This window comes from Hippocampus zosterae, chromosome 21, assembly GCF_025434085.1.
Source record: "Hippocampus zosterae strain Florida chromosome 21, ASM2543408v3, whole genome shotgun sequence".
NCBI lineage: Eukaryota > Metazoa > Chordata > Actinopteri > Syngnathiformes > Syngnathidae > Hippocampus > Hippocampus zosterae.
In genome coordinates this window covers 3,225,510-3,238,424 of record NC_067471.1, presented here as the reverse complement: position 1 = coordinate 3,238,424, position 12,915 = coordinate 3,225,510, and the positions used below count along the sequence as shown (strand labels likewise).

General features: G+C 43.0%; 1 protein-coding gene and 1 long non-coding RNA gene across 2 annotated transcripts in view; one reads left to right on the top strand and one right to left on the bottom strand.

The window, feature by feature from the left end:
• The window catches only part of bcat1 (branched chain amino-acid transaminase 1, cytosolic), an 8,860-nt gene extending 7,561 nt beyond the window's left edge, over positions 1 to 1,299 (top strand). Inside the window, exon 11 of the mRNA XM_052055657.1 lies at positions 1,112 to 1,299. Coding sequence (XP_051911617.1) covers positions 1,112 to 1,150 — 39 coding nt within the window. The 3' untranslated portion in view covers positions 1,151 to 1,299. The remainder of the gene's footprint in view (positions 1 to 1,111) is intronic.
• LOC127593911 (uncharacterized) overlaps positions 1 to 12,915 on the bottom strand; it is a 14,368-nt gene extending 1,453 nt beyond the window's left edge. The window contains exons 1-2 of the long non-coding RNA XR_007960544.1: positions 9,155 to 12,915; positions 5,572 to 5,692 (exon numbers count right to left, since the gene is read on the bottom strand). This is a non-coding gene — a long non-coding RNA (uncharacterized LOC127593911). The remainder of the gene's footprint in view (positions 1 to 5,571; positions 5,693 to 9,154) is intronic.

Below are 12,915 nucleotides of genomic sequence, written 5' to 3'. Positions count from 1 at the left end.
CTCGAGTGACCGACAACAGCTGCATGTTTAAAGGGAATGAAAGGAGCCACTGAGATTGGCAAAGTTAGCCATGACCACTCCCACAGCAGATTCCCCATGCCTGCACTCGCCTGAGCAATTACCAACACCAACATACTTTTTAATTGCACTTCAAGGTACACATAGTAACTGAATTGTTTTTTTTCCTCCCTGGACCCGGCTGAAGATTGTCGACCAAACAAATTATGAACGTAGAATATTTCGAAAAACAGTTTCAGAAGTGAACTAAATATGTTTATTCTTCTAATCACTGTGAGGCAGGAGATGAAGCGCTCCATCTACCAATGCAGGCCTCACGAGGGATAAGCGTGGTGCTCGGGTGGCTTGTGAATGCCCCCCACCCCTACCCCACTTGCACATTGTGCTTTGTGGCTTCAACCAGAGATAGAGGCCCGAGTGGCAAACTCCTGCGTTCTCTCATTAAGCCCGCTGTAATTGCACAAACTCAATTATTGCCTCAGCATTTTTTTTTTGTGATCTTCAAAAAGCCGAGATGCTGCAAAACGAAAAAGCCTCGGACAAGCGTGGGGAGGCTTAATGAACAATAAAATCGACCAAAACAGCGCGGCGCCTTTAAATCTGTTGACATTTCATTTGGAGGCGAGCGGCAACATTGTGCAACAAACAAACGAGTGGTCCGAGGCTGCGGATGAAAGATGGGTTTGCTAAGTCGCCCTTCCTGTTCCTTTTTCAAGTTAATTAGAAATCACATCCTTTTGTTTCCCCTTCGCATGCGTTTATTTACTTTCTCACTTGGACCATTAGAACAAATTTGCAGAATGAGAGGCAAATAATTGGATTTGTCTCCGCAGCTGTCACGGATTGGGGGAACATTTTGTTGTGATTGTTATTATTTCTTCTCTCTGTTGTGTCGCCTCGGTGGCCGAGTTGGCAGATTTGCTCAAGGGTGTTTAATTTCATTTTTTTTTCTTCCTAATTTGTGATTTGTTCGCAATTAAGAGGCACTGGGCTAGGGGAACTTTATTGCTTAGTGACTGGAGTTTTGTTTGGACCCTGGAGGAAGGGGGAAAGTATCATCTCGCCAATTTTTTTGACTTAATTTGTCTTACAGTTTGGACGCACGCCCAGTGACTGGACATTCCTGGTGTAACCATCACCGTGAAGCCTGGAATGTGTGCAGTGACCAGGATGAACGTTTAACTCATTCAGTACCAGCCAAGACCAAGTCTGAAAAGACGTTTAAAAACGTCTTTGGGAGTGATCGAGTTCAAATAAATAAATAAATTAAAAAATGTCCAAAGTGCTTGAATGAAAAAAAGTTGGCTGTTATCTCGTGCAATAATGCTTCATGAATTACATTCCTCCAACAACATGACTTCCTTTTTGTGTGTGTGTTTATAGCATCGGACCTGCTTCATGATTTTACCGAGTTGTTATGCCGCACTTGCCTGCACTCAACATAAAATGAACCAAGTGGAGTTCGCCCACTCGGGTCAGCTCACATTTCTCCCACAATTTACTCAATGATTAGTCTATTGATTCATTTGTTGAAAAAGTAGGATTAGGTTTGTTTCAACTTCTTCCCATTTCCTTTTCGGAGTAGCAATATGCAACTTTTTGGTTTGAGATATTTCTATTGTCGTTGTCACGTTGTGCCCGAAGAGATAGAATGATCGCTCCGTGCACAACAAAATAAGGAAGTGGATCCCCGAAATAGCAGACACAAAAAGAGATTTTGTCAGATAACAAAAGGGGTCTTTAATAACGAACACAAAATAACCCGACAGGGAGAATAACAAAAAGCGCTGGTCAAAATAGGGACCAGGGATAAAATAAAAGGACAACTGAAAACGTTTGCGGAAAAAGATTGCAAGGAGGGTCAGATTAGAACAATGAATACAAGTTCACTCGCAAGAGGAACAACGACGCGTAATAACAGCCACAAGGCTAAGAGGCAATGAATAAATGCAAGTAGGAATTGGGCGAGAAATTTTGGCACGGTGTGGAATTCTCCGGCAGTGAGTAGACTGCCAGAGCGTCCAAATTAAGACTGAGCAATTACTCCCTAATGGGTGACAGGTGTGTAAACGGCGGGCAGAAAGGCCGCCCCCTGCTGGCAACCCCGGGACGTGACAGTCATCTTTTTTTGTTGTTGTTTTGTACCGCATTCAAAATGAAATGTTCAATCAAACGCTGAGCAACTGTTAAAAATAAAATAAAAATAGTACTAAAATAAAGAAGTGTATATACATTTTAAATTATTGGTTAATTAATTTTAGCTAAATTGACCAGAAATAAATTTCAGAAATAAAATATTTATTTCATCCCCCCCAATATATACATGTACATATACATATACATATACATATACATATACATATACATATACATATACATATGCATATACATATACATATACATATACATATACATATACATATACATATACATATACCCAAGACAGGAAACTGAAAGGTACTGGAAAGGCATATGGGAGAAGGAGGTTGCACATAACAGCAGTGCACAATGGCTGGTGACCCTGAGAGAGGAGAACAGCAACCTCCCTGAACAGAACCCAGTTACCATAACAGTGGCAGACAGACAGAAAAGAGTCTCCGATATGAAGAACTGGACAGCACCAGGCCCGGACATGGTCCACACCTACTGGCTAAAGAAACTCACAGCACTCCATGAGCGCCTAGCAGTACAAATGAACCAGCTGCTGAGGGATGGGACTAACCCAGAATGGCTAACCGAAGGGCGAACGATCCTGATCACGAAGGATCCCTCGAAGGGTGCAGCCCCATCCAACTATCGGCCAATAACCTGTCTCTCCACAACATGGAAGCTCATGTCAGGCATCATTGCGGCTAAGATAAGTGGACACATGGATCAATACATGAGCGAAGCACAGAAGGGCATTGGTAGAGATACCAGAGGAGCCAATCATCATCTCCTGGTTGACAGAACAGTCGCACAAGACTGCAGGTCCCGACGTACCAACCTGTGCACAGCCTGGATTGATGACAAGAAAGCCTATGACTCGATGCCACATACATGGATCACTGAATGCTTAGAGTTGTATAAGGTGAACAGGACCCTAAGAGCCTTCGTTGCGAACTCGATGAGGATGTGGAAAACCACACTTGAAGCCAATGGCAGGCCACTTACTGTGTGTGTGTGTATATATATAAAAAAAAATCCTCATCTCACCCCTCGGGTGGTGTCCGTCCCTCATTCAGCTCGGGTCCTCTACCAGAGGCCAGGAAGCTTGAGGGTTCTGCGCAGTATCCTTGCTGTTCCCAGCACTGCACATTTCTGGACTGAGATGTCCGATGTTGTTCCCGGGATCTGTTGCAACCACTCATCTAGTTTGGGGGTCACTGCCCCGAGTGCTCCGACCACCACAGGCACGACTGTCACCTTTACCTTCCAGGCTCTCTCCAGCTCCTCTCTGAGCCCTTGGTATTTCTCGAGTTTCTCATGTTCCTTCTTCCTGATGTTTCCATCACTTGGGACCGCTACATCCACTACAACGGCTTTCCTCTGCCCTTTATCTATGATCACGATATCTGGTTGGTTCGCCATTACCATCTTGTCAGTCTGGATCTGGAAGTCCCACAGGATCTTCGCTCTGTCATTCTCCACCACCTTCGGAGGTGTTTCCCATTTTGACCTTGGGGTTTCCAGTCCATACTCCGCACAGATGTTTCGGTAGACTATGCCAGCCACCTGGTTATGGCGTTCCATGTAGGCTTTCCCTGCCAGCATCTTACACCCTGCAGTTATGTGTTGGATCGTCTCAGGTGCCTCTTTGCACAACCTACACCTTGGGTCTTGTCTGGTGTGGTATATCTGGGCCTCGATGGCTCTGGTGCTCAAGGCCTGCTCCTGAGCAGCCAGGATGAGTGCCTCTGTGCTGTCCTTCAGGCCAGCCCTCTCTAGCCACTGATAGGACTTCTTGAGATCAGCCACTTCAGTTATGGTCCGGTGGTACATCCCGTGTAGGGGCTTGTCCTCCCATGATGGTCCCTCTTCCAGCACCTCATCTTCTGTTCCCCATTGTCTGAGACATTCTCTGAGTAATATATATATATATTTGAGTAATTGAGTAATATATATCTGAATAATATATATATACTGTATAGGGCGGCCCGGTAGTCCAGTGGTTAGCACGTCGGCTTCATAGTGCAGAGGTGCCGGGTTCGGCCAGCTCCGACCTCCCTGTGTGGAGTTTGCATGTTCTCCCCGGGCCTGCGTGGGTTTTCTCCGGGTGCTCCGGTTTCCTCCCACATTCCAAAACATGCGTGGCAGGCTGATTGAACACTCTAAATTGTCCCTAGTTGTGAGCATGAGCGTGGATGGTTGTTCGTCTCTGTGTGCCCTGTGATTGGCTGGCAACCGATTCAGGGTGGACCCCGACTACTGCCCGAAGACAGCTGGGATAGGCTCCAGCACCCACCGCGACCCTAGTGAGGATCAAGCGGCTCGGAAGATGAATGAATATATATATTTATATATATATATATATATTTTTTTTTTTTGATTGACAGCGAAATGAGCCAATCACCGATCTTATGGTGAAGGCAAACTTCTAATTTTTTTTGAAAAGGAACGGAGAGTAGAATTCACGTATAAAGGGACGGACACATTTTATGATGTCGGCCGAAATTGAGCTTCCCCTCCTTGACAGACAAGCATCCGCCACTGAGATCACACATATATATATAATATTTTACCTGGCCTATTTTAAAGTTCCAAATCAAACATGGCCCCTGAGCACAAAAGTTTGCACACCCCCGCATGAGATGAGGCAGTTGTTGCATGATAAAACCAAGCACTTCATTTTGAGCATCGCAGTTTGCTTCATGTAAATCGATGTCGTTCTGTCTCTCGTGTTTATGATTTAAAAAAAAAAAACCCCAAGAACCCCCATTTGTCCCCCAAACCTTGTGACGATGCCCTGTCACTTCTTGTTAAGGCATCTGTGACATTCACGCAAGGGCACAAGGGAGGCGTCGGGGTGTAATTTGAGGCAAAGGAGCGAGTGAGAGAGCCAGGGAGAAGGAACAGGAAGAAGAGCGAGAGGAAAGATGGCACCCATACAGCTCCAAAGAGCGATGTTTGGCTCTGAGCATGTGCGGCCGCCCTTTCCTCGCTCCCTTCCTCCCTCTGGCCGGAGGGGGCTTGATGTGATTTGACAAGAACTACGCTGTCATCTTGAGTTAGTCCAATTTGAAAGTCTAATTAATGAACTCGGCGCCACTTTGTGTCGTCGTCGTTGTCTTCGTTTCCTCTTCTCGGGCCTGTTTGTCTCCTATTTGCCTTTTCTTTACCCTTTGCTTCCCTTTGAGCATTGACTTGATATTTTTGAGACTCATTTTAAGGTCCATGTACTTTTTTTTTTGCCCTAAGATTAGCACATTTGTACAACAGCTTGGGTGTAATTAGCAGAATGACATTCTTAGTAAGAATGCTTTTTTTGTTTACTAATTTACACTTTGCGTACTACTGTGTGACGACATGCATCACTGGGTTTCACACATTGTCACTCACCAGGCTGGAACTTACCATTTAAAGCCACACGCATTCAAAGCCGGAGACGTAGGAAGTGGAGAACAAGATAAGGATGTCGACCATAAAAATTGACAAAATCCAGACCTGGACCTCAAACAATTCAGGCTTCAGCACACTATAGAAAGACAAGGGCACATTAGTCAAGTGGAACGACTGCAATTTTTTTCCACGACTGCATGACATTCCTTTGACATGATTGTAGCAGCACAACTACATGTTCCTAGTGGGGGAAAACTGCACTGGTTTATGTCTGTGTGCTATTAGTGCTAAGTTGAAGTGCTTGGTGTTAACTAGCACAAAAGTACAAGCGCACAGTTTTGTCTCAGGAGTAACATGTTGTGGGCAAAAGCAAAAGGTACACTTTTTACATGATATTGCGTTGGTATAGTAGTACTGATCTGTACGACTCAGGCATCTTCAATACATGTCAAGTATATCAAAAATATTATCGAACAAATCCTTGACAATTCAAGTTATATTTGATTTGAATACAAATTTGGTGTTAGTGTTCTTCTAATTACAATAACGGGGTAGCAAATAAGAGCTAATGTTTGAGTTTTTGCTTACGGCTAGCCATGTTAGCTGCTATTCTCACAAGTCAACAAGAAAATTAGCTACATAATTGAAATAAAAAACGTATTAGTGCGGTTTGTGGTAATACAAGTAACAAGGTTGCATTTGTATGAGATTTACACTCAACATTGCAGTGATGACGACAAAAAAAAAAGCAGAAGCGAGGATATGCCTTCAATGGTCAGATTAGCAATTAGCATGACTATGTCATTTCTGCTTAGTCGTGTAGCTTGCTTGTTTTTCTCTTCCATGCATTTTAAGAGACACAACTTCAGATTCATCACTGCTAGAATTTATGATATGTGTGATACAATGAAATGTTTTCATCACAAGTAAGATGGAATTTTGAGAGCTATTTGGTATTTTGAATGGTATTTAGGTGTCATCTTCACATGACCACTAACATTTTATCTCAGGGTGACTACCATTTACATAACGAGGGCTTGCTTCTGTATTTTGTGTGTGTATTATTTGAAATTTAAATTCAGGAATAGCCTTCAATTTAATAGTGACTCTGTATGACCGCTTTTAATCGCCATGTCTGTGTTTACCAGAGGATGGCGCTAGCAGCAAACAAACCTGCAGCCTCCCTAAAAAGAGAAAGTGGCGTGCACCTTTGGAGTCCTGCCACTCATGATGGAAACCCAACGCAGAACTAATCTATTTCCATGCCCGTGTTAATCCACAACACATTGATGCCATCATTTAATCACCAAATCATCATCACCGTGATCACCATCTTACTGTCCTCCATTCTCGGATGCATTAATGAAAAATTATTTTTTGGGGGTTGGGGGGGTAAATAAGAGCTGGTGATTAAAAGAAGATTAACGCATGCCTTCACAGAGACAGAGAGAGAGACAGTGGTGTGATGGGTTTTGTTAACACGAGAGGAACACTGGGCGGCGGTTGTGTGCGCCTGACATGACATCAACGTTATCCTCCCCGCTCATGTTATCTCTCTTGGCTTAGAGTTTTAGGAGACTTTTTAACAGCAGCGCTGCTTAAGAGCTTAGAGTAAATGGATGGACGGTTCGATGGATGGATGGAGATCAGACGCGCGGGCGCACACACTCACAGAGAGATCAGTGTCACTCACACAGCTTCAGCCCCAAAGCCTGATTTGCTTTGTGGTAAAAAGCTGTTTTAGTTCTCATCAGGGTTGTAATGGAGAAGCGCCGCTGTCACACACACATGAAGACAGACTCTTATTTTTCTCGCATTCACTCCATTTTAGGCAAGAGGGTGGGTGAACAAAGTTTCATGCTCAAGAGCCACTTTTGATGTTTAAAACCGACAGGGCAGATGCGGCAGGATATTCGGAGATGAGGTTCTCAAAAAATGCTGAAATGTGTAAAAACATGGAAAATAATCATTTTAGCTACAAAACATTCCTCAATTTTATAGAGCACCCATCATATCACAAAGAAGATGGAGTCCTCAGTGCCCTCAATTTGTCTTGCTCCTTTAAACGGCTTAGTGTTTTGCACTGTGGTCTCAGGTGGGTAAACACACCGCCATTTATGAATTATTCAGTGGTATGCCGAATATTTGTGTACAAGTGTATCAAAAGGCAGAGATGTTAGTTCTGACTAATGCTCTCCAGGCCTGGCAGCTGGCACCACGCTGTCTCCCTGCAGGTGGGAGTGACTCACACACACACACACGCACACGCACACACCGAGTAACCCATTGCATGCTGACCACCTCAGCAACGTGCCAGCTTAGACAGGAAGCAAGGCAGCCAACTGGCCGATGAACAACTTCTGCCTGTCCCGTCGAATAAAATGGGACATAGCATGACCCACATATCTGTCTGATCAATTTGATGTAAAATGCACATTCAATAAGCTCTCACATATCAGCGATATTGATTTGTCTATGATTTAAGAATGTATATACAGTATCAAATTTGGTATGTTTAACCCTTTCAGGGATAGCGGTTACTACAGTGGACAGCTGATCATGTTATCGGGTTACAGGGCGCATGAAAAGGTTAATGCAAAAAAAAAGTTTAATCTATGATGTGCTCATCATAACTCGGCCATTGACGAAAGTGCGTAACAAAAGTGGAGTTAGCCCACTTTCATTCTTATTGGCTCACCTTGTTGAAATATGTTATCATAGTGAACCATATTTTACCTTTACACACTGTTCGGGTCAAATTTGACCAACAAAAATCAAATGGAATGCTTTCACCCTGAAGTCTGATGACTTTTTTTTCCTAAAGTGACCCAAAATAGCACAAAAAATGAACATGTTAAATGTTAGGAAAAAAAAAAAAGAACGGTGACGGCGTACATACTAAACTTGAGGAACACAAGTCATCCTGGGGTCAGAGGCTGCTATGGCACTGGTCAAATGGAAAATGAAGAGAATGTCAGGTTTACACAATGTAAAAAAAAAGTGATTTAGAGCGGGGTTACTGGCACCTTTACTCTCAGCTGGTTTTGTGTCCCCGTGGGGAGCACAGGCGTGAATTGAGTAACATTCACACACACACACATGGACCCACGCAGATGCTATTTTAACCCTTCCATGCACCCTGTAACCTGCTATCATGATAAGCTGTCCACTGTCCCTCAAAAGGTTAAGGCTTGATCACAATGTGTCCACAGTTAAATCTTATCCACCGCCCGTTATATGACAAGGTTTCTTCAGTGCTAGCAACAAGCGGTATTTTTCTAACCACAGAATGGGTGCACACACCATGCACTTGAACATGTGTTTTTTTTCCCCCCTGACGTATGAATGTAAAGTGCATAACTTCTCCCGCTCACTGAAACAACACAGCCGTTAGCCTGCTGCCCAAAGTATCAACGCGGGGTGCAGAGTGAGACATAAATGACCCGATTGTAACACCGTGCATATGTGTTTGCCTTTGCCTGTGTCTTATGAATGTTCGTTTATGTGTGCTCGTTCGCATCGAACCTGTACAAACGCCCACTTTTTGCTTTTGAATGAATAGAAAAATTATGGACATTAATGCATATTGTGGTCTTACCTTGCTGCCCGTCCCCATCGTTTTAATCACCAGTTAAGGAAACAATAGTTTATTTTTCTCCGGGGGGGGGGACAAACAAACAAACAAACAAACAAACAGTGGATAAAGGATCCTTTGACAAGGCGATGTCTATGTGTGTGTGTGTGTGTGTGCTTAGGCAAAAAAAAAAGGGGGGCAGCTTTTGGACCCTCTGAACTCCCCTCTGCAGTGACCCGGTGCGAGTGGGGTTCGACAATACCTCATGTTTGTAGTAAAGACAACATTACCCTGTTGCCCTTACCAGAATCCAAACATTCCAAAACGCCAATGCTATTGCACTTCTGGCTTGCACTTTCGTGACACATTGGTGGAATTGTGTGGATAGAAACTTAAGTTATTTTCTGATATAAACTCCTTTAGAGATTAAAAAAATAAAGATATCAAAATCGTTAGTTGATTTTATCGTGTGTCCGCCATGTTCTTGGCGTCAGCCAATCGGCTCCTTGCTAAGCGGTCACGTGCAACTCATCGCCTTACGGCGTTCTTCAATTTGTTTTGTCTACCCAAGTTCCATCGATGGAGAGGTATAAATGTTTGAAATAAATGAGCGATAAAAACGTTTGGAACTCCATTTGATATTAAAAAATAGAGAAATAAAAATCGTGAGTTGATTTTTATCGTGTGTCCGCCATGTTCTTGGTGTCAGCCAATCAGCTCCTTGCTAAGCGGTCACGCGCAACTCATAGCTTTACGTTGTTCTTCGATTTGTTTGGTCCACCCGAGTTCCATCGACACAGAGAGGTAGAAATGTTTGAAATAAATGAACGGTACAAAAAGTGCGACGCTGGCTATCTGCTTCACAACATAAAAGCGGAGGAAGGCATCATAGCCTAAAAATTGTACTCAGAATAGAATAAAATGACAACAAAAAAATATTTAAAGTACTGCGTAACTTATAAGCAACTGGTGACTTATTTTAATCGGAGCATGATGAATAAATCGATAAATATGAGTGACATGATCACCTCAAAACAAACTCAACCCTTTCATGCACCCTGTAACCTGATAACATGATTAACTGTCCACTGTAGTGACCAATGTCCCTCAAAGGGTTCATCTTCATAAAATTCAACTTTGAGGGATGGTTTTAAATTAACTAACCAAGCACATATCGCACCAAAATACACGCACCTACCGGCACATTTTGTAACTAAAATACTGAAGTTAAATTATGCATTAAAACGACGCTGACAAGTACAGTTTATTCCAAAAGTTTGAGTTTACGATTTATGAACATGAATAAAAACGTAATTGAATTTCAGGTCCAACGTCACATTGCACTGTGTTCTCTCACGACATTGAAATTTTCCCAGTGTTTCAAAAAGTGTTTCCTCCTCTTTGCATGAGCGTGTCGGGCTCTTTTTACCGCTGCAAAGGTTTGCATCGGTGTCACCACCTTATCATGTTATTTTTTCCCCGTTTTTTTTTTTTTTGTATTCATCCGCATCATCCACAACAGCACCTATCAAAAGGTGAAAGCGCCACTTTGCTAAATATAATGATTAGCAAAGAGGCAGACATGGTGACGGAAGGGCAAATAATAGGTCGACGTTTTCCGCGCAGCTCTGAGAAGAACCCCACACTAACAGTGGCACAAGGGGATTATTTGGGGGAGGTGGGTGTGTACGTGTGTGTGTGTGTGTGTGGGGGGGGGGGGATTGAAGGGCATTTGTTCCACGGGGGCGCCCGTGGCCTCTGAACGTCGACGATTCAAGCTAATGTCAGTGTGAAAGCATCAATCTGTCAACAAAACCTCACTTGCTGGGTCAAAAGGCTTTCAGTGTTGCGGCGAAAGACAAAAAAAAAATCTTTCGCATTTTCCAAATGAGTAAGAAAGAGCCCCTCGGGTGAGAGTGAAAGCAGCAAATTGTGACCATTACCTTTGAGAAGCAAAGGAGGGAGGCGATATAGGAAGTGAACGTATTATCAGCATTGATTGTAGCTGTAATTTCGCGGGCGACACTTTGAAAAAAAATCTCACACATGAAAACTGCGGCGCTGAATTCTCGCATTGGGGAAAGTGTTTGATGATTTTGGTTTATCTTGCAGAAATTACGCCATTACGTTCATTTTAGTCAATTGGTTGATGTCGTATTCACGATAATGACTGACCAAAAAAACCCCAAAAGAAAACAATCACATGCTTCATAAATAGTAAACCGAGAAATACATCACCGTTTGTCAATTGGTCTTCCAACAAGGCATCGTGGCGGGCTGAAGTTTTGAAAAGTGAAATTGCTTGGATGTTTACGACGCACAATGCACATAAAAAAATGTACAAATCACAAATGCTTGTTGTTTTGGGGGATATTTATATTTAAAAAAAAAGAAAACAAAATCAATCATTTCATAAATTTCCCCACTACTAACATGACCTTTAACCTCTGCAACTCAATGAGGGGAAAAAAAAAGTGTTTTTGAAATTGCATAAGTACGCACACCTTCTCGTGGCTGGGTGCAGAATGAATCAATCATATTCACACACTTTCCACAACATCAAGTGTCTCTCATTAAGCCCAAATAAAGTTCAGCTGTTCAAGTAGCTTTAAAAAAAAATTGAGCAATACAAGTTATATGTCATGTTCACTCATTCACTCCCAAAGACGTTTTTAAACGTCTTTTCGGACTTTGTCCAGAATTGGCTAGTACTGAAAGAAGTTAATGTTAAAATTAAAGGCCGCACTTATGAAGACGTGTGCTGCAATCCGTAATATTTGTTTGCGGTGAACTGGAAGTTTAACAACAAGCCCTAACACACCTCCCTGCCCCTCCCCCTCAGGGGTTTTACTATCAGAAACAGGAAGTCCCGCGTCGGCAGCTGGAACAATGAGCGTTGTCGTGGAGCAGACAGGCCCATGACATCACTTCCATGTTGCAAGCTGGCGATAATAAACCGTCTACTTTTCGAATGGGCCGAGCGGCGACAGATTTACAAGGTTATGGCGCCGAATGCATGAATGCAATCCCAGCGCGGTCTATTCGTCACAATCTAAATTTCTTTTCAGTGTACATCACCCCAAGCGTCACCTTTGATGGATTTTCAATCGGGTTTAGGTCTAGGCTCTGGTGAGGTTATCTGAAGTCATTCCTGGGACGATATGAATGTCAGCGTGCGGCTGTTTTGCTATAAGATGAAATAGCGCTTTACCCCCAATTCATTATCATGAAAATAAAGTGATTTTTAATACCGAAATTGAATTGTGCTTCATTAATAACTTTTGGAATTGCGGCAGACACATATTGGAATGATGAAATTCTTTTTTTTTTTTGCATCATTTCCCTTATTCACACTTCAGAACAAATATCTGAAAAGTGACGTGTGTTGGGAGGCCGGGGAGGGGGTCATGTATGGGGTATACGGGATAATATATGCTAGGCTTGAGGGGTGGGAGAATGTTATCCTCCTGTCAGAGAAAATGTGTCAGATTTGGTCGCCTTTGTTGCGCGCGGTTGTCACTTTGTGTGTGTGTGTTTGAGCGCGTGTGAGACTGCCATCCCTGTCGCTTTTAGTTATTAGTCACTGGCTCTGTTGAGAGGCCTTTTTTTTTTTTTGAACAAAATAGTTTTTTTTTTTGAACTCATAAATCCATAAGCAGACAGATGTAAGCTGGTGACCAAATACAGACGTATATTAGGCATTCCCCTGGATCTAGCAAGCGGCTTGATGGGACATAAATGCAATCATATCCTTTTCTCACAAATCCCTCAGAGCATTTTGCATC